The 20,552-nt window shown below is 38.2% G+C and overlaps 11 protein-coding genes across 11 annotated transcripts; 4 read left to right on the top strand and 7 right to left on the bottom strand.

The window, feature by feature from the left end:
* Positions 1-532: 532 nt before the first annotated feature.
* Positions 533-1,020, top strand: CBG19071 (the record flags this gene model as incomplete). The annotated part of the gene is made up of 3 exons (XM_002637324.1): positions 533-658; positions 709-830; positions 876-1,020. 3 exons carry the CDS (start codon positions 533-535, stop codon positions 1,018-1,020), a joined length of 393 nt encoding a protein of 130 aa, XP_002637370.1.
* A 174-nt stretch (positions 1,021-1,194) lies between these two features.
* Cbr-mdt-6 lies at positions 1,195-2,030 on the top strand (the record flags this gene model as incomplete). The annotated part of the gene is made up of 3 exons (XM_002637323.1): positions 1,195-1,498; positions 1,547-1,758; positions 1,806-2,030. 3 exons carry the CDS (start codon positions 1,195-1,197, stop codon positions 2,028-2,030), a joined length of 741 nt encoding a protein of 246 aa, XP_002637369.1.
* Positions 2,031-2,210: 180 nt separating this feature from the next.
* Positions 2,211-2,417, bottom strand: CBG19069 (the record flags this gene model as incomplete). Its single annotated transcript, XM_002637322.2, has 1 exon — positions 2,211-2,417. One exon carries the CDS (start codon positions 2,415-2,417, stop codon positions 2,211-2,213), a length of 207 nt encoding a protein of 68 aa, XP_002637368.2.
* Positions 2,418-3,728: 1,311 nt separating this feature from the next.
* Positions 3,729-4,123, bottom strand: CBG27161 (the record flags this gene model as incomplete). The annotated part of the gene is made up of 2 exons (XM_045237877.1): positions 3,729-3,917; positions 3,962-4,123. The coding sequence occupies 2 exons, from the start codon at positions 4,121-4,123 to the stop codon at positions 3,729-3,731; spliced, it is 351 nt and encodes a 116-aa protein (XP_045100182.1).
* A 1,118-nt stretch (positions 4,124-5,241) lies between these two features.
* On the top strand, positions 5,242-5,625 carry CBG19068 (the record flags this gene model as incomplete). The annotated part of the gene is made up of 1 exon (XM_045237876.1): positions 5,242-5,625. The coding sequence occupies one exon, from the start codon at positions 5,242-5,244 to the stop codon at positions 5,623-5,625; it is 384 nt and encodes a 127-aa protein (XP_045096662.1).
* Positions 5,626-6,218: 593 nt separating this feature from the next.
* Positions 6,219-6,830, bottom strand: CBG19067 (the record flags this gene model as incomplete). The annotated part of the gene is made up of 2 exons (XM_002637320.1): positions 6,219-6,331; positions 6,764-6,830. The coding sequence occupies 2 exons, from the start codon at positions 6,828-6,830 to the stop codon at positions 6,219-6,221; spliced, it is 180 nt and encodes a 59-aa protein (XP_002637366.1).
* Positions 6,831-9,464: 2,634 nt separating this feature from the next.
* CBG19065 lies at positions 9,465-9,858 on the bottom strand (the record flags this gene model as incomplete). Its single annotated transcript, XM_002637319.1, has 2 exons — positions 9,465-9,739; positions 9,792-9,858. The coding sequence occupies 2 exons, from the start codon at positions 9,856-9,858 to the stop codon at positions 9,465-9,467; spliced, it is 342 nt and encodes a 113-aa protein (XP_002637365.1).
* A 1,946-nt stretch (positions 9,859-11,804) lies between these two features.
* Positions 11,805-12,746, top strand: CBG19064 (the record flags this gene model as incomplete). Its single annotated transcript, XM_045237875.1, has 5 exons — positions 11,805-11,894; positions 11,944-12,011; positions 12,060-12,156; positions 12,200-12,400; positions 12,447-12,746. 5 exons carry the CDS (start codon positions 11,805-11,807, stop codon positions 12,744-12,746), a joined length of 756 nt encoding a protein of 251 aa, XP_045096661.1.
* Positions 12,747-12,891: 145 nt separating this feature from the next.
* Positions 12,892-13,268, bottom strand: CBG19063 (the record flags this gene model as incomplete). The annotated part of the gene is made up of 2 exons (XM_002637317.1): positions 12,892-13,157; positions 13,217-13,268. 2 exons carry the CDS (start codon positions 13,266-13,268, stop codon positions 12,892-12,894), a joined length of 318 nt encoding a protein of 105 aa, XP_002637363.1.
* Positions 13,269-14,468: 1,200 nt separating this feature from the next.
* Cbr-srab-4 lies at positions 14,469-16,166 on the bottom strand (the record flags this gene model as incomplete). The annotated part of the gene is made up of 4 exons (XM_002637316.1): positions 14,469-14,558; positions 14,606-14,866; positions 14,911-15,340; positions 15,961-16,166. 4 exons carry the CDS (start codon positions 16,164-16,166, stop codon positions 14,469-14,471), a joined length of 987 nt encoding a protein of 328 aa, XP_002637362.1.
* Positions 16,167-18,105: 1,939 nt separating this feature from the next.
* Positions 18,106-19,669, bottom strand: Cbr-nhr-42 (the record flags this gene model as incomplete). The annotated part of the gene is made up of 7 exons (XM_045237874.1): positions 18,106-18,356; positions 18,404-18,519; positions 18,563-18,674; positions 18,718-18,784; positions 18,830-18,955; positions 19,005-19,320; positions 19,587-19,669. The coding sequence occupies 7 exons, from the start codon at positions 19,667-19,669 to the stop codon at positions 18,106-18,108; spliced, it is 1,071 nt and encodes a 356-aa protein (XP_045096660.1).
* Positions 19,670-20,552: the final 883 nt, after the last annotated feature.

The raw sequence follows: 20,552 nt of genomic DNA, 5'->3' as shown, positions 1-20,552 counted from the left end.
TAAGAGGAAAACAAAGCTAGAAAAACTTTCCGATAACGGTTTCGGTTCGAATTGACTTAGTTTTGTATGTATTCTTCGGCTTGAAACAAATAACTTATGAACATTCGGGTTATAAACTAGTTTTTACCAACAAAAAAAAATCGAAGAAATCATGTGGACTTGCGGCGTAATCTTGGCGCGCTTTCCGATTTGACGAGAACGGAAAGTGCGCAAGCAATGGGTTGGCACACTAGGGAGATGATGATTTTTTGAATCGGTTCCTTTCACAAGCACATCTTTCTGTTCATATCCGTTGAAAAATTTTTTCCATTAAAATTGATTTCAAAAGAATAATATTTTTAGAAAAGTACAGACCCCAACCATATGAATCTAGCATGGCTTTTGCTTACCTCCTTATTCCTCAATTTTTATTCAACCGTTACTTTTTAAATCAATCTTCTTATTTTTTGAAAAGCTCTTCAGATCAGTTTAAACGTTCCTAACTTCATCTGTCATCATTCTCTCAAGCACGATCGCAATCATTTAATTTCAGATGGCTCTCCTGAAACTCTCCAAGACTCGCGAGGATGACTTGCTGCGAGACAGCACCTCTGACCAACAAGAGCTCTTCGTCCAAGCAGCGACGGCTGAGAAGAAGCCAACCGAAGCTCCAAAAATGGTAATATTCCTCATGTCCTTTTTACTCTCTCTATCATAAACTTCTCTCAGCCAAACAACGTTGTTGCCCACGAACTTCTCGCCGAAGGATCTAGAATGAACCCAAAAATTGAGAACTACTTGAATGCCCAGCGTCTTCTTTCTGGAAATGCTCAAGCCGAGCAACGTTTGCTGTAAGTTTAGGAAAAGTTCATGCATTTTGAAAACTGGATTTTCAGCGAGCTGAACTCCGCTTCTCAAATCAATCGCGGACCAGACGGAGTTTTCCAATCGTCTCGCCTCCACTTCGACATGCTTCTCAACCGCGACGAATCCATCTTCCCATCCGATTACCTGAACTTCGACGCCAAGATGAAACGCTAATCTGAGAATGTTTTTCGCCTTTACTATTATTTATAAAATTCTCCTTTTCCCGTGATTACTGATAAATTATTCTGTATTCAAAGCTAATAATCAAAACCGATATGGTACCAAACCAGCCGAAATATATGAGAAGAAACATAACGATCTTTTCTATTGAACAATTATTAAGGCAAGATGATGCCACGCATGGGACCTCCGTCATCTTCGAAGCAAGAACCTACAATGTTCATGTCGTTTCGTAACCCTCAATGGCCAGCAAATTTCATAAACAGAGACAATGTGTTAGACTATTTCTGCAACCAAGGAAACGTTTTCTACGAAATGAACTCTTGCAACCAACAAATCAAAATGCAAAACATCACGAACCGATCTGTTGATGAGTGTCTTCGGAACATGCAAGGCATTCAGTACGTTTTGTGGTATTCCCAGCCGCCGCTCTACATCGTTTGTAAGCAGAGGAGAAATAACGCTACAAATGGTTTGTTTTGTGGGTGTCGTTGCTCCCAATAAATGAATATATTTGCAGTCAGTCCCATTGCGTACTACTATGTTATCAACGGAAGTGTTCATCAGGCCCCGGATATGCACACTCTTGTTCAATCACGATTACTCGGCGCCCTTGAACCACTTCGTAATGCTTTTGGCGAAGTAACCAACTACTCCCGATACAATACAGCCAAAGGATATTACTGGGAATTCAAAAATAAGCCGAGTATGAAGAAGAAAGAAGAAGAGAAGGTAAGGTTTCTGTTGAACGGCATCTGCTAATCATTAACTAGTTGAAGAAAGAAGAAGATGAGCGAAAGCTGGAAGAGAGGAGCACAAACTTCCAAAAGGCGCGGACAATGATGCTTCTGAATCAGCTTTTCACCGAAATGCCTGCCGATGAAGCTCTCGAAAAGCTAGACGTTAAGGAAGAAGAGAATCCAAAGCCTGAAGAAGCACCCTCAGCATCTGCCGTCGGAGAGCCAAAATTTGCAGAGCCAGCAGCCAGAGCTACAACCAAATAAACTCACGGGTACATGGTACAATCTTCGTTCTCACATCTTGTAATTATGTTTCTTTTTCATTGTAATTCATTACAGCTAATAAGATATGAAAAATTTTAGCATCATTTTGCCCCAAGCTTCTGTCATAAAAAAAATCGAAGCAAAAAACTTTTTATATTCAATGAAAATAAAGAGAACAAATTATTTTCCAATTCTCGGTGGCTTGTTCTGCATCATCTTCTGGAAAGCAGTACGATCGGCTTCAGTGAGCGTGGCAAGCATAGCGTCGAATTCCGCTTTTCCAGCAGCACGATTCCCTCCTTTCTGTGGTTTATGGCTTTCCATGAATGTAGATATGGTAGTCACACCAGCAGCAGAAACTCCAGCTGCAGCCATTTCAGCTTTCATCTGCTCCGCTGAAACTTCTCTTAACTTGATTATGTTGGATCAATCTTCCAGAGACTCACGATTACGGTGGGCACAGGAAAGGGCCACGAGGAGAATGAGGACAGACAAAATCTTGAACATTATCAAGTTCGGTGGTTAAAGGAATATCCGGATTTCTTTTTATACTGAACGATTGGAGACCTGATCTTTTTGATAGGGGGTAATTCTGAGGTTATGTATTATCTGTACTGGTTCTGCAAGGCAAGATCAGCGACAAAAAAAGTTGACAATGAAAACGGAATCCTGAAACTGAAAATTTTTGAAATATCAAAAAAAAATCGGAAGTTTCCTGATGTTTCAGGAAAGAATCAGGGCTGAATTCAAATATAGCCCCCACCCCAATTCAAGTATAACCCCCCCCCCCCCCCCCCAAAATGAACCATAGTAGAGCCCCACACCTCCAACAATCTAGACACTTGCAGCAGTTCAAAAAAGTCCCCCACCAATTCAAATATAGACCCCCACTTTTAAATGGTCCATTCCAATTCGAAATAAGCCCCCCCCCCCCCACCCATTCAATTATAGACCCCCACTTTTTCGTAGTTTGTGGTGTGAGAGGTTCCGTAACCGTCATGATGCAAATTTTGAGCTTTTAAAAAATTTTTCTTTGATTTTTTCGGAATTTGTGTCATTTTTCACCATTGTCCTTTCTTGGGAACTTTTTCTGAAAAATACTTTTCAGCTATGTATATCTTATCAGAACTTCCAAAATTAAAACATTCGAAAATTCAGCCTTACTATTAGACCAAAAAATGGTGGGCTTCAATGATTAATTTTCAAAAAAATTTGTTCAAAAAATCTGAAATTTGGCAATTCGGAAGTTAAGAATTCTGAACTTCGAGGTTTTTTTTTTAATTCGAAGTGTTCATTCTGCAATTTTAAACTCCAAAATTCGGAATTAATGAATTTCCGAGATTCGAGAATCTCAAAATTCAAAATTCGGGAATTCTGTAGATCAGAAATTGAGAAATTTTCAAGTTCTAAAATACCAGTTCCAAAAATTCTGAAATTTTTAATCACCGTATTTTCTTTAATAGACGCCCATGGGCTTCTATTAAAGGGTGGGCTTCTATTTTTCGAAAGACCTCGCGGGGTGGGCTTCTATTAGAGGTGGGCTTCAAATAGAGGTGGGCTTCTATTAGAGGAAATACGGTATTTATCCTGGGCACAAGACCAGTTTTAGGCCAAAAAGTGCGAAAAATCAGGTTTCACGAGGTTTCTTTGTAATACAAGTTTATTGCCTTATAGTACAATTTTATTCACATAAATTCATCAAACAAGAAAAAATGAATGATTCTCTAGAGGATTCTCTCCATTAATGAATCCATTGCCGTGAAAAAACCGCTCGAGTTCTCTGCTGATGATTCTCTTGATAGAGAGTTTATCCTCCAAACTCAATTTCTCTAAAAATTGTCGAAACTCTGTCTTCAATTCTATTGCAGTGATATCATCAGAGCGATCCTAAAGTCAATATAATTTTCAAAAATTCGTTTTAAAATTATTACCTTGTACAAAAACTCAGTGAATTCGGCTGCATCAGAGTTCGATAATCCTTCCAAAATAAGCGCATTTTTAACGTCTTCCGGAGAGAACTCGACTTCTGGAGAGTTGGCACTAGCAACCACTACACAGAGTATTGCAATAGCGATGATAACTTTCGAAAACATCTGGTTTATTATTTCCAAGTCATCGTTTTTTTGTAGTTTTATCCCAGAGCCCATACACTTATTGCATTCCGAATGATTCCTGGTTTCCCATCCATGTTTCATAAAATTCCATGATTCATAGTTTTGATCACTAGATGGATGAACCAATGAGCAAATCTATTCACTCCAAACATTTTTTCAAAACAACAAGTACTTGTCCAAAGTGTTATGACAGTAAACCAGATTACCCTCGAATTCGATGGGAAACAGAGGATCATCCAGGTAAAGTTTATGGGTGAAGATCGAGTTGTGGTTTTGATGAAAATGTCTGTTTGTGATGTTGATCGATGGCCGTACGGATGTGACGATGAACTTTGCAAAGGGCGATCCCCGTCTGAGCTGTTGAGAACAAAATATTGAGATTCAGAAGATCAAGTATTGAAACGTTTAATCGGAAAAGAAGCTTGAAACCGAAACTCCGAAATAAAAATACTTATAAAATTACATCAACAAAAGGATTAGATCTTTTCAGATCATCAGAAACAATCAAAGAATTATCCTAATGATCTTGTAATACAGTACCTTAAGTACCGTATTTTCTCCAATAGAAGCCCACACACACCGTTAACTTTGAGCTGAATTATCTCGATTCCTGTGATAGATATCAGAAAATGGTCAACTGATAAAATATTATAAAATATATATATTATGATTAACAATTTAACAGATGATAAAATTGTGATATCTTTCACAGGAATCGAGATAATTGAGCTCACAGTTGACGGTTTGGGAGGACTTCCATTAGAGGAAATAGGTATTTTCGTAACCACATTTTTTTGTTTTTTTTTTCATTCAACTTCTCTATTCTAAACGTCATTCGATGGGATAAACGATGTGTGTGCTAACCAGACAGTCATCAAAACATCTATCCGTTTGTCTGTTTTGGCATCCACTGGATAATTGCTGTCACAGGAATCTACATCTTTTTTTCAATATTTTTTTCCCGAGTGAAACAAATTACAAACCAGTTTATGTCCCACCCGCCTAGAATCGAACCCCAAAATCAGTATAAAATGAGATCTGAAACTGTCACAATACATTGGCAATTTTCAGCCTTCCATCCTTCTATCCTTCTAAACATGTCCAAAATTTTCATTGCTGTTGCTCTTCTCGCTGTCGCTGTCTATGCTGCTCCTCCAGCACCACCAACTGGTAAGCTGTACAGTAAGTACCTTCCGTTAACAATGAAACTTTCAGCTGAGGAAGTTAAGAAACAACTCACTGATGCTGGACTCTCTGCCGGAGCTGCTGATGGAGTTGTTGCTGTTGCCGAGAAGTTCAAGGATCAGCTCGAGGCAGCCAAGGGAGACAAGGATGCCGCAATGAAGCTCTTCGAACAGATCAAGACTGAAACTGATGCCTACATCAAGACTCAATCAGCTGCTGACCAAGCCGCTTACCAAACCTTTGTCGAGCAGAAGAAGAAGGAAATGGAGGCTCACCACTCTACCCCATCCCACTAAATAATTTTGCCTTGTATAATTTGTGTGAAAAAGAAACGCACACACCTTCCCTGAATTGTTGTATTGAATGAAATTATGTTTTAAAGACATTCTTTTAAATCTTGTCAGCTATCTCATCCGATATTTAAAGAACACAGATTCTACGAGATCAAAACAGAAACTATTTTGTTGGTTTCCTAAAAACGCACACAGCAAAAATAATCCGATTGGTTGCTCAAAAATTCGATGTCGATTAAATTATGGGTATATTTCATCTACAGAAGTTTTTCAAGATGGGAATGAGTAATACCGTATTTCCTTTAAATAGAAGTCTACCCAAACCGTCAAGTTTCACAGGTGGATCGCGAGGAACGTTATATGGGATCGCGCGGTGCAGTATATGCTCGCAATACGAAACATATAGGGGCGCATTATGCGAGCATATAGGATCCACGCGCCGACTAAAGCATATAGGATCCACGCCGCCGCCCAGCAATTCCTCCCCTCCCCCAGGTCCTAATATTCTCTGTGAACTGAAAATAGTGTTTACCAGTACAAATTTATTGAAAATTAATAAAAAAAAAATGAAGTAAAAAGAACATAAAAATAAAAAATTAACATTTTTGTCTACTGGCTCCTTGGACTCGATATTTTCGTCGCATTTCTCCCTCTTTACATCCATTAGACGAAAGTCCAATCGAGAAGTTGTTCTTGGTTGTTTTTTTTTCTGAAAAACTGAATATATTTTGAAAATTTTCGATAGTTTTACTTATTCACAGCGAAAATTTGTCAAGCCTAGTACTTAGAAAACGAAGCTGCTTTTGCAAATTCGTATACATGATTTATTGAGAGAGCTGAATTTCGTGTTGGCACGTTTTTCATCATGTTTCGAAAGCTCCGAAGAACTGGAGTCAAAACAAGAGTAGAATGCTCTTTGCAAGTTCAGTCAAAACAACTTCGCAGGCGTTCTTTTATCGAATTATTTTCGAGCGTTTCAAACACAAAATTCACTAACCTTTTCGTTTTTCTGTCGGTGCTGTTTCTTTCACTTGTCGTGTGGCCAGTGGAGACGGTGAAGGGTTTAGTTGTCACCGAATTCTGAGCTCCGCTTCTGAAAAATGAAGTCAGTGAGAAACTGAATGTCATGCATGTTTCTTACCTGTAGCTATCCGCAGAAAACTTCTGGTTTTTAGCTTTAGGTAGACATGCGAGGCGTTGGAATCCATCGGTGGGCCTAAAATAATTATTTCTTCAGGAATTTATGTGTAGAAACCCAAGGAAAACGGCTAGAAGCGATGAAAATGAGTTCGCAAGTGAAAAATTTGTAAAAAAAAACCTGTGAAATCGTAAAAAATCAAAGAAAATCGAACAAAAATAGGCAAAAATATCTGCAAATTCATCGAAAATCTGAGTGTAGATTTACGGTAAACAACGCGGGATGCGGTATATCGGAGCGTCGTTGTGTACTATTTCAGCGGAATTACCAAATTAAATGGGCAAAAAAATCCGATTCATGTGGAAATATAGAATATTGTGATGTAAAATAAGAAGACAGAGCATAAGGGCATTTTATGGTAACATAAAATCCGGATTTTGACAGGTTTTTTTGGAGTAACGTCGCAACACAGCCTGCAGAAAATGCTGAACTTTTCAAAGACAAAATTCCCATCAAGTTTAATGGAATTCCAAGCCTAAAATCCAGCAGCTGTATATGTTTTCTGATCACCTGTCTTGGTTAACTACTTTTCCCCCGATAACACTATTTTTCGATAGTCAACAGTCATAAATACAATTCTTAGGGAACCAAAAATTTTATCCTGAGAATATCAAGAGAAGAGTTTCAAGCTATTAGGTTGGCGGGAAAGTCTTTGTCACTTTTTCAATAGTTTATTTCTCAAAGAAAAAATAACCGAATAATTAATTATATTGTCCATCATTATCAACAACATGTCTCCAACGTTCCCTCAATTTATGGATTCCATTGCGGTAGAATCCAGCCGGGCGTGAGGCAAAGTATTGTTTGAGTGCCGCTTCGACCGCTCCACGGGAATTGAAGCTTCTTCCTTCGAAGGCACGTGTCATATCGCCAAATAACCAATAGTCGGAAGGAGCAAGATCAGGAGAATACGGGGGGTGAGGGAGAACATTCCATCCATATCCCATCAGCTCCTGCTTCACTTGTTTCGAAACATGTGGGCGAGCGTTATCATGTTGATAGTACACTTTCTTGTCTTTCAGGGCCGAACGGTCGACTGCTTTCTTGAGGTTTCGTAGTTGAGTAGTGTAGAGGTCTCCAGTTATTGTTTTGCCCTCGGGCAGAAGTTCCCAGTAGATGGGGCCGTCCACTCCCCACCACACAGAGAGCATAACTTTTTTCGGATGAAGGTCGGGTTTGGGGACATCCTGTGGGCTCTCTCCTTCTCCAACCCACTGGGATTTCCTGTGGTGATTATCGTAGAAGACCCACTTCTCATCTCCGGTTATTAGCCGGTCCAGCCATCGATCGCCCGCGTGGAGAGTGAGAAGAGTAATCGAATCGTCGACTCGGCGGTCAAGGTTGGCTTGAGTCAGGTGATGAGGTATGAATCGACCAAAAAGTTTTCTCATTCCAAGAGACTTCAAACCTTCAAGGACTGTGCTATGGTGAACTCCGAATGTGACAGCTAGTTCACGGCTAGATTGAAATGGATCCGATTGCAATGCGTGCTTCAGCTTGTCCAAATCCAACTCACGGGGTCTCCCAGAGCGATCCTTTTCATCGAGCGAGAAGTCATCTTTTTCGAAACGATGGAACCAATTGCGAATAGTATTGTAGTGAGGGGCATGTGTGTTGTACACATTCTTCAAGAAAGTTTCCGAATCCTTCATCGTGGTGTGAGATAGGAAGAGGTAAATCAAAACATGTCTGATGTGAATAGCAGTGGGAACAAACATATCGTTTCAATTACAGATGAGGAGCAGGGAAGGAGATGGGGACTTGTTTATATGGAAGGTTCTTATCACCTTGTTATTCACTAGAGTCGATATCATACACAGCCTCCATATACGAGAACAGTGATTAAACAAACAGAGTGACAAAGACTTTCCCGCCAACCTAATATTATTTCTGCAAAAAGCATTTACATGTTCTGTGTTCTAATTTATCTGGGTTCCTGTGAAAGATATCAAAAAGTTGTTAACTGACAGAATGTTTTTGATATTATAATAAACATTTTGTCAGTTGATCATTTTCTGATATCTTTTACAGGAAATGATATATGTGGGATCGAAGTTTACAGTTTGGTTTGCACTCGATTAGAATGTTGAGGGAATATGGAACCTATATGCGAGCACGGACTGGGCATATGCTTTCCCTGCTTACTCGACGCCCACCACCGCCCACCAGCAACTACCAGCCCATATAGAGGGCATAACGAACGCTATATGCGCGCATTCAAAGTATGGGCCACAATGCGCCCATATAGTGTTCTGCGCGATCCACCTGTGTTGAGCTCAATTATACTGGTTCCTTCAAAAGATATGAAAACTTTGTCCACTGTTAAAATGTTAATGATTTTACGAAAAAAAATTTTTCAGTTGACAACTTTTCATATCTTTGACAGGAAACGAGAAAATTTGAGGCAAAGTTAAAAGTTAAGGGGCTTTTCTTTTAAAGGTATTAAGGTTTACAGAATGGAGATGTCTACTGAAACAAGACTCTGATTTGCTTATTGTACTCAGAAAGTACCAAAACAACCGATCAATTTCTAACTACTTCTCTTATCCGGTGTTCAAGCTCTTTGCACAGAAAAAAATTCATTTTAAAAAGTTTATTTCCAAAAGTCCATATTCACTTCAAAATAATAAAATTCGAAATAAAATTATGCGCTCTCTGCTCCGGCGGCGGCCTTGTGAGCCTTCATCTCCTCCATCTTCTTTTCAACGAATGCCTTGTAAGCGGTCTGGTCGGCTTCGGATTGAGTGGCGATGTAGGCGTCAGTCTCGGTCTTGACAGTCTCGAAGAGCTTCTTTCCAGCCTCGTGGTCTCCCTTGAGTCCTTCGAATTGGCTCTTGTACTTGTCGGCGATCTCAACGACTCCTGCGGCAGCAGCCTCAGAGACTCCAGCAGAAACAAGAGCTTGCTTCATTTCATCAGCTGCAAGTTTGGGAATTGTCATGATTATTAAAATTTTGTTTAAAAACCGTACATGTTGGCATTGTTGGGTGAGCATAGACGACAGCGAGAAGGGCGACGGCGATGAAAAGTTTGCACATTTTGAAAGGTTGAATCGAATTGAATTGATGGAATAACCTAACCACCGCATCGTTTTTATACCGAGGAGTTTGTGACGACACGTCGTAACTAGTGGGGGTGGGCACTAAAGACACAAAAACGATTTATTCTAAAATCCGGTTTGTAGTTTGAATTGGTGGACTACACATAACTACTCGAGGCGTTACTCATTTTGATTCTGTGATTTGTCGTTCAGTCAGTTCACAGACATTAACACCAAAAAAAAGATCAAAAAGATGAAACAGATGTATTATAAAGGAATTACGATGTTTAATCTGGTGTATCTGAAATTCGAACATCATCCTGAAACATCCGTTCCTGTTTCCAGCAATTTAGGTTCTCGAAATTTTTTCTTTAATTTCAGTTAAAGCGGCACCAGAGGGAATTATTTTCAATTTACTGGAGAGCATATGATTGGAGCAGATCGTAATATCATATGCATGGGGCGCCATGGAGAGAAAGTCTTCCAATTCGCTTAAACTTTCGGTCCTTGCATATTGAATATTGAATTCAAATTTTCTGTTTTTTTTCAGATGATTTTTCAGAAAAGCTTTGATACAATTAGAAAATGTATAAGATGTTTTGTCGAAAATTGTTGTACAGGACAGATATGTCCGGATTCCGTATTCGGTGCTTTTTTTCATTCCGGATTCCCTGAAAAATATTTTTGTCCGGGCTCTTCCAGATTCCAGAAAGTTTTCATTTGTCCGGATTCCAGATTCCGAGAAATAATTTCAATCCGGATTTTAAGCATATTTGTTAAATTGCAAGAATTATCTGACTTTTTTGAACTTCGCGACTTAAACTGCAAAAATATAACACGATATGTGTTTTTAGAACTTTTCTGCACCTTTGAAGAACTTAAAATTCTGGATTCCGTATTCCATATTCCGGATTCCATATTCTGGATTCCGGAAAATTATTTTCATTCCGTATTCCGGATTCCGGATTCCTGGAAACGTTTATTTGTCCGGATTCCGAAAAAATTATTTTATTCCGGATTCCGTTCTCTTTTTTCTCCTCTAAAAATTTTTCGGGACTTGAGTTCACTTTAAAAAAAGCTCCGCCCCCCTTCTGAGAAAATACGCAATTGCTTACCGTAACCCATCGTTTCTTACCGATTCGAAAGTAACAAATTGAAAATGGTGTTCAGAGGCATAAGAAAAATCTCAAAAATTTCAAAAAAAATCATATTTTCAATTATCTCGGGTATTTACTTCGCAAGTTTGCTGAAAAACATCCTAATTCTTTTAAAAAGATATGGGGTTATTCATGACATTAAAAAAAAGTATTTTTTTGGAATTTTTAAAGGTGGGGGGACATGAAAAAATAATGTTCTTGAAATTCTGATTAAAATATGCCCCTCGAGGAGTTGAACTTGTCGAGGCGAGTATTGAAAGTGCGGCGCCGCTACCGACTGAGCCACGCGGGCGAAGTTGGAGCGAGCGCCTGATTGAATACATAAAGGCGAGGACGACCGCTGTACGCAGAGTGACATTAAGCGTTGTACACCGTTACGGTAGAATGCATACTCTGGCCCCAAAAATCCCCCGTAAAACCTCCTGTCCCCCCACCTTTAAACACAAAAAATTAATGCATGCATGCGAAAAAAAAGTATTTCATGTATTTTTTCGTATTTTTTTGTATTTAAGAAACAAATCATGCATAACCCCAATACAGTGTATTATGCTTGTCTGAGAAAAAAAAAAGTTAGAGAGTATTTTTTGTAGTCTGAATACGGTAGCGATATCGAAGCGGAGAGCCTAAATAGCACACATAAGGTGGAGACACAGACACTTTTTCTCTGCGTCTCAACCTTTTTTTTCTCAGACAAGCATAATATTACGGTAAGCAATTGCGTACTTTCTCCCTGATTACGGTCTCCCTCTTTTTTTTTACTGTTTTCTGTCAAATAAATTCGCGAAAAATGAACAAAGCGATCGTTAAATTGCCATTGGCTATTGAAGAAGACGTTCACAATGAGTTCAGAATGCATACGAAACTCATGCTGACCGAAGTAAGCATCAAATTCAAAGTTTTCTTTCTCACAATGTGTTTTTTTTCAGCTAGGAAAGTTTCAAAGCAAACAGGATAAAGATGGATCGATTCGGCGAACACTTCAACCGATCAGCAAGTAATATACCGATTAATGAAAATCATTTTTTACTAACATTTTTTCCAGAACAATTTGCGCGTTTCTCAACACGGACGGCGGTCGCCTGTTTCTCGGAGTCAACGACGACAAAATTATCAAAGGCATCACAATGAGCAAAAATATGGTGATTTTGTAAGCAGTTATTTGATTAAATGTTAATTTTTCAGCTGTATCACTTCTTTGGCTCGCTCCGTCACATGTGCGAGAAATTCAAACCTTTCAGTCCGATTTCGCGAATCAAAGTCTCCATTCTCGAAGTAATCCCGATGGACGATAAAACTAAAGTTAAACTGAAGAAAGTGGATATGGACAAAGAAGAAGTTACAGATTTTCCCAAACTCGCAAATCACAGTGTTGGAGGATTCTTTGTGAGTTAAGAATTAATTTTATCCAAAGGAAGTCGTAAAATTTCAGTGCGATTGCTTCAAGGAGATCAATCAAGCTGCCACGAAACAATATCTTTTCATCGTGCAAGTAGCTGCTCCCGATCCGAACGCTGCAACAGTTATCTACCAAAATGAAGAAGGATTAGCATACAGGTTTCGCGATTCGTGTTTACTCTCAACGTATCTGTTTTACAGACGTCGTCTCGCTTCGAATAAATGTGTATACCTGGACGACCTCCGTCGTATGATGCACGAAAGAAACAGACTTTTCGTCGACCTCCATGACGAAGTGCGTCATGAAATCGATCGATTCATCAAATTTCATTGAAACTGATTTCTTTTTTAGTGTTTCTGCTTCTTAGAAGTGTTTTTTGTTTTCATGAATTTAATATAATGATAGTATTCCAACACAGTAATTAGGATTTTATTCGGTCAAACATTGATACAATATTATAATAACAAAACATGTAAAATTATGCGCTTGGAGTGGAACGGCGTCCATGGTGCTCAGACTTCTTCTTCTCGACGAATGCCTTGTAAGCGGCTTGATCGGCTTCAGATTGAGTGGCAATGTATTGCTCGGTTTCAGTGTGGAAGGCTTGGAACGCTGCCTTTGCAGCTTCACGGTCTCCTTTTCCAACCTTGAACTGTTCCTTGTACTTTTCAGCAATAGCCAGAATACCGTCGACAACCGTTTCGGAAATTCCAGCAGATGTCATTTCAGACTTAGCTTCTTCAGCTGCAAACGAGACATATTTATTTTGTGAGTCCATGGTTTGTGTCTTACTTGTGGCATACCGGCAAAGACGGCAACTGCGATACAGGCACCGACGATGAGTAATCTGCACATGGTTGAAAGAGAAGAAAAATCGAATTGAATGAAAAATACGTGTTGAGTGAGGGTTTATATGACAGTTAGTATGGAACTGATCTCGCGACTAGTTTTTCGATGAGAGATTTTTTGAACTAGGAAGTGTAAAGGTCGGAGACCCTCTGTGTTTCAAACAATACATTATCACAGGGCGTCTAATTACTTGCATAAGGTTGTGCAATGTTGGTATGAATCTCAACATCAACCTTAAACGTATTCTTGTTTCTTCCTGAAATATGAAGGACAGAAGCCAACTACAACGCAATCTGGAAACCACAATGATCAGTTACAATAACCCCTCCCACGCCGTGTCTCACTATTGCATCAATTCATTCTGTCCGAAATGTTCAGCCAATTGTTTTTTTTTGAATAACAAAACTATCGGAAATAGAAGAGAGACGTTTTGAAACTTTAACATGATGGTAAATTTAAAGATCAACTTTCAGATGGTCTAGAAAAATAGAGAAAGTTTAGGTTGGGGTAGTTCTCGTTCCGAGACCTGCGACAACGATCACCGGCGTTGTCTTCCACAACTCTTATTTTCTGATACTCTAAAACAGAATGTCCGAACAAAATAACACAATTTTTGTACTTTGTAACCCAACATTCTTATTGTGGATTAATTCTCTACTGTTTCTAACAAGTCTAGCATGAAAACCATCTATTACTTTCAACTTGAAAATTTCAAGTCATGACTTGAACTGCAGTTTGCATCGAGTGGGCGTGGTCGCAGATCTCGGAACGGAAAAAATATAATAAAAAAATTTTCCGAATTTATTCTGGCTTTTTCCATTTTTTTGACGATTTTTCTTCTATGTATTTTCTCCGTACTAATCGCAACACAGGAAAAAGCCAAAAAAAATGTGAATAGTTTTTGGTTACGGTAGTTTTCGTTCCAAGACATACCGCAGTCGACGTTTATCTTCCACATTTCTAATTTTTAAAAACCATAAGATTAGTTTTGTTTTTACGAAGAATGAATTAGGTAAACAACCTAACGAATCCAATATGTGTTGAATATTCTAATGAACCATATTTGAATGGTTCATAAGATCACATTTCCCCCGAGTCATTATCTAAATCATAGCAAAAGTTGTTTTTCACTACTGATTGCTGGAAGTTTCTAAATTGAGGTTAGCCTGTCTTGTGACGTATTTTATCTTAGAAAAAATCGGAAGTTCAACTGATTTGTTTCTTAAATTCAATGAGATAATGACTGGTATCCACCTGCATACTTCGAGTTAGCGACGTCTTCTGCTTGGTGTCAAGCTGAAAATAAAATTAAAAAAAAAAGGCCCAATCTCTAAAGATCTAACCTTTTTCAGGGAGTAATATGCATACACGGAGAGTAAAATTCCATAAGTCGGAACAAAATGAATGACTTCGACCAATGCAAAATAAGTTGGTCTTCTCATATTTTGAGAATTGAAATGTAATGTTGTTCCAATGAATGAGAGGAAGAAGAACACGAAGCAATTGGCATTGATGAACATATTCAGTGCTTTGATAGAACGGATCCCTTGCTCTAAAGTGTATCGAGTACTCAGACTTTGCAGTTTCTGATTGCTTCTCTTTCTCTGAAAAATAGATTGTTTACTTTGGTGGTAAGACAATGACTCACTCTTGTTAGCACTCCAAGGTACCAGAATATCAACCTACATACACATTGTCCAACCATAACAACATAGAGTGGAGCATTAATTGTCCAGACGGATCCATGACCGGAAGCAAGAGTCTGACAATAATAGAGTGTTACATTGGGCACTGGAGTGAAGGAAGCATCGAAGTAGAGTTTAAAAAGAAAAGCAAAAGCAAGTAATAGTTGGAGAAGACCAAGGAGTATTCCGAATTTTTTCCCGCACATTTCATATGTGGAGTTGTAGAATAGGGCAACAGATCGTTCGATGACAAGACTTGTGGAACACATTGCAGCAAGAGCCATTCCAAAGTTATAGAGACCTCTGACGATAAGACATCGATAGAAGTCTGGAAGAGCATCACATCCGGTGTTTGAGAAATAGTTGACGAGATCGAATGAGTGAAGACCAAATCTGAAACGTTCCAGATATTTCAATATATACAGTAATGGTCAATAAGATATACAAAAAAGTAATTTTCAGTTCGTTTTTAGCTATTCTGATCGTTTTCTGGTGTGCTGTTTTTCACCAAACATCTGAAAGCTAGAGATTTTCAAAAAATTCTGTGAACGCAAAACGCGAGGCTGTACCACGCGAGGCTGTACCATAGCGAGGCTGTACCATTGCTGGCCGCGGTATTTTGAAAAGGGTACTTCAGAGACCCTAGTAGCCGACCGAGGCCGCGTGTTGCACAGCCTTAAACCTAGGTCTATTTTACACCCTCTAAATGTTCAAAGTGATCGAAAACTTGACAGCCAAGCTCCAGACTTCTGAAAATGAAAAAAAAAACTCTGGATAATCTCTCTACCCTATTCTTTAATGTAGTTGTTTTTGAAACATTCCAATCGCCATTGTTCTAAAAATGGACTCCAAGACTGGGCCCCTCCAAAAAGATAATCCAATTTATTCAATGTCCTTCCAAAGAATTTCGAGCAAAAAAAGAAATTAAAATGCTTTTTCCTACCTTCCCTTCTTCTTATTTTTTTTCTAACACTTGTAATTTGAGATACCTAGTCATCCATACTGATTCTTACCTTCCAGTGGAGTGAACGATAAGCGCAAAGATGTGCACTTTTATCTGTATTCGAGTGTTTGGATGAAACAACTGTTGAGAATTGATATAATGTAGAGCAGACAAGAGAACAGGGAAAGAGATGAAGGTGATGACTAGATTTCCGATAAGAGATAACCGTAACCAAAAGGAAGTGGTCATTTCGGTCATTTCGTCGCATGCCGACATCCTGCAAAGTTCGAGGATAAAAAACAAGTAAAATTTTGCTTCGAAAACGAAAAGTAGAATGAGAGACGAGCTATATAAAGAAGTTTATGAAGAAGAAAACCGGCGAATTGAGTCGCATGATATGTATGATTTCTACTAATCATCTATCCAATTTGCGAGCCTTTGGAGACTTTTGGGATTTGTTGATGGGCACGTAAAGTGAAGTAAAAAGTGTGAGTGGGAGTAGGTAGAAAAAGGAAAAAAACACTTTTATAGAAGGTAGAGGACAATAGTAAAGAAATGAGGAGGAGGCAACTGAACTTCTTGCACCACCGAGAGTCCAATTGAAAGCGGATGAGTCTGGGCTTCCGGTGAAAAAGAAAAAGAAGAAGATGTAAGAAAATAGGAAACCAACAGAAGACACTTACAATACGGGATTTCTGAAATCGACCTGTTGAGAGAGTCGTCACGTGTGTTAGGAAACAAAAACGAGGAGCCAAGAGTAAGAAGATGAGTGCTTTTCGAGTTCCACTGTGACAACGCGGAATTGAAAATGAGCAAGAGAGAGAGTTGTGTCTCTATTTGGGATCTTGTTAAAAAGGGATCTATCCAAAAGAAGAAGAAGAAAAAAGGGAGCTAATTCGAAATGTCTCTGGTAAAAGAGAGAGGAAGAAACGGATCAAAAGGTCACATGAAAAGAAAATAGAAAGATGTTTCGGATAGGAGGAAGATGCATTCTGTTTTCTTTTTTTTTCATTTCCGCCCCAAATTGACGTTTTTGATGTCGTGAAGGAATGGGCTTTTGAAATGTGAGAAAAAAAATAAGGAAAACGAACGGAAAACTACTCGACAAAATAGACAAAAACTAGGGGGTTTGGTTTTTGCGGTTACTAAGAACAGGGGTTTGAAGAATCAGAAAATCAAATTATCCGTTCATCGAATCCTCATAGATTATGCAACTGAAAATAAAAAGATGTGCAATCTGCTGCTTGATGTTTCACATTCTGATGAAATTCGATTTCTCAGGAAGACCGAGAAAGTGTGTGTTAAATAACATGCATTTCAAGATCAAAAAATAAGAGGGGAAAAAAACTACATAGACGGTTAATAGATTTTCCAAACTGAATTATCACACCATGGGTTTCTAGACAGAGAACGAGCATTTTTTCTGACTAATCAGTTACTGCAAACTTCAAATCTGGTTAAAGAAAAACTTTGTTGAAACGGAATGTTCAACGGCATTATTGTTCAATGGCATTATTCGGGGATTCCGAATTTTTCATAAAATAAGGTTTCAACTCTGGAAGGATTGTGTAAATCAAACGTTGAGCATCTGAACTTCCTACTCTTTTTCAGAAAAAAAAACGTCAGTTTGGTCCACTGACTTTCTCGAGTTCTCTTTTGTGTTATTTGAAAAACAACGCCTTCTGCAGCAAAGACCCATAATCCTCTTCTTTCATTTTCTGAAGTTCACTCATCATTAGCTTACGTCGTACTCCGTGAAGACCTCGAAACTTCTTGAATATCAAAACTCATAGTTCTGTTTCAAAAGGGTCACAGAAAAAACTAGAATACCGTAAACCTGTAATAGAAGGACCGTCACAAAAAATTTTCCAGTTGACACATTTTTGATATCTTGCATAAGAAATGAGGTAATTGAGCTCAAACTTGGCAGTGTGTGGCCTCTTCTATTACAGGTTTTATGACATCCATAGTTCATAAAGAAACTTTATTATAGCTTCATTGATGATTTCCTGAAACTTCATGGTCTGCTGATTTTCCAACTCGTTGAACAAACTACATACATCCCCCCATCAATTATTCCATTCCAAATGAGTTATCAGGCCGCAGCAAAGAACCGAGTCAAAGAATGATGTGTTATCTATTCTAAAGTAAGTTTGACTACAAGTGTAGTGAATGAATTCGAAAAAGAAAATACTTTATTACAATTTCAACAGAACTAATCTTTCATTGTTTCAAAAATACTAGAATGCCTCTCATATAAATTATAGACCAATGATATCTCTCTTGTCTCGTGAATCATATTCACAGTCCGTTGAATGGCTTGGAGTACCATAATTATCTGACCAACTCGATACGAATGATCATCATTAATTCGAACATTCTTCTCGTAATCTGTTAGTTCTTCAATCACTTGTGACCTCACTCTCTTGCACATTTCTATGCAGTCATCTGTCTGATCTTGGAGACCTAAAAATTGAAATTTTCAGACTGAAACATAAAATAATGAAACTGACCATAGTCATAGAAGACCATAGCACACACAAACAAAAGTTCCGGCAAGTCAAGCTGAACATCGTCGAGATGCATTTTCAGAGTTTGTCGGTTCAGTTTCCAATAGGGCCGAAAAACTCTGAAATTTGAAATTTATATTTAAAAAAATTTTTAAAGCGTACTCTGCAGCAGCTTCTCCACTCTTATCGTTCAAGTCATCTGGATTTTGATAGTATTCTTCAATTTTGTTTTCATCGATGTAATCTCCATTTGGAAGATAAAAGAGGTCACTGTCTGAAATATTTCCAACATTTTATAGTAAAATTATTTCTGAAACTCACTGGTTGACTTGTAGCCGCCTTCCAGAGCATGAAAGGTACCATAAAATGAACATGAAGAACTTTCTGAGTTAATAATTTATTTTACAATCTATTCGAATATTCACAAACCTGTTGGTCTTTGGGAACTTCAGAACAGTTCATAGCACCAATGAGATTTTCCATGACAAGTTTTATATCTTCATAGAATACCTCATTCATCCTTTTGTAATTACAGATCTGTGGGACAGAATCGGGCTGAAAAAAATTTTTAAAGTTTTGATAAATTTCTTTACATAATACTTACTGTAATATTGAAGGCTTTTCTCCTTGCCTGCAAAAGTTTTTGATAAGCGTTTTGCAGATTCTCCAGAATACTTCCAGATTTCGAAGTTGAAGGTTCACATTCGTCTGATGACCCTACTGATTTCTTATAGTGCTGATTCTTCTGAGCAAGCCTTGAGAGCACAGCCGATTCTCTCATTCCCATTTTCAAACATTTATCGTAACGACAGCTAGCACACAGTTTTCTCATTCCTGTATCCACTTGGCATTGGCGGTCACATCTTCGGAAAATGTTCCGTCTTCCAGCAACTTTTCGTCGAAAGAATGCAGCGCATGCTCTGAAAATATAACTTTTAAAAAAATGAACACCGTCCAGAGCCCGTATAGTAAGTGGATAATCATTTTCCCGTGTCTGGAGAATGATTTTCTGAAAGTCTGAAAATATTTTTTTCAGTGTTAGTTGGTGATATCTGGACTGAAAATGACTTGCACTTCGAAATATACTTGCGGACCATCAGGAAAATCGTTTTCCAGACACCATAACCTTTTCGATTTTTGTGTATTCGGGCTAACGTTAATAACAACACTCGTAACATTGACATACCGGCATGATAGTGCTCCAAAATGCAGAGAATCCGCCGAATCTCCACATATCAGACAATTTTGAGGCGACGTCTGTCGGGTCATCTGAAAACGCGTTTCGTGTTTCAGACCAAAAATTCAATCGCAAATGTAAAGAGAGAGGGTGGCAGACATATTTTACAGTTCATTGAAAAAGTAGGTAAACCTCAACTCGAACAAGAAAGACAAATAGAGAGAGAGAGAGAGAGTAGTGCACGTGCTTGTTTCATTCTCTCCGATAACATATGTCTCAACTACACCTATTGATTTTCACTTTTTGGCGTTTTCCTTTCTACCCTACAAACTTCTTATTTTCAGGTCACTTTCGTGACGACTCAAATTGATTTTCTAATTAGTTGTCAAACTGGCCAAAGGTATCAGTAACGAAATTGAAAAATAGCGAATAGTTGAAACTAATGCGATGAACGGTCAAATTTTGAATTAGTTAGGCATGGATTGAAAGAAGAAAAAAAGAAGAGAAAGAAGAAATGGAAAAATAGAAAAAAGAGAGACTCAGATAGTGAAAGAAAAAGAGAAATAGAAAATATTGATAGTTTGTGTGTACTTTTCTGCCAACGATCAGAAATCTTTTTCTATTATCTGTTGAAAACTAGTTTTCAATTTTTGTTGTGAAGGTTTTAATTTCAGCAAGAGAGTGTTCTAAAAGAAGTATTAGTGAAGTCTAAATACTAAATTTAATACATCAGGAAATAGGAAATCCCTATTTCCTTCTTGTCCTTTGCATGAATATTTGCGGAACATTCTGGGGAAGACCAAGAGAACAAAAGAAGGAGAAATTCCACGAAATATGTGAACCAAGGAAAGTTATTACTTATGACATAAATTTTATTATAGTCTTTAACAACTCAAAAAAAGAAAAAAGAAATTGTGCCTCTCCAAAGTTATAAACCACACTCTCCCTCTCTATTCTCTCTCTCACACGAATTAG

The sequence above is a fragment of the Caenorhabditis briggsae genome, assembly GCF_000004555.2.
Source record: "Caenorhabditis briggsae complete genome, chrV, whole genome shotgun sequence".
NCBI classification, from domain to species: Eukaryota; Metazoa; Nematoda; class Chromadorea; order Rhabditida; family Rhabditidae; genus Caenorhabditis; species Caenorhabditis briggsae.
Note: the sequence above shows the minus strand (reverse complement) of the source record. Positions and strands in the feature narration are given on the sequence as shown.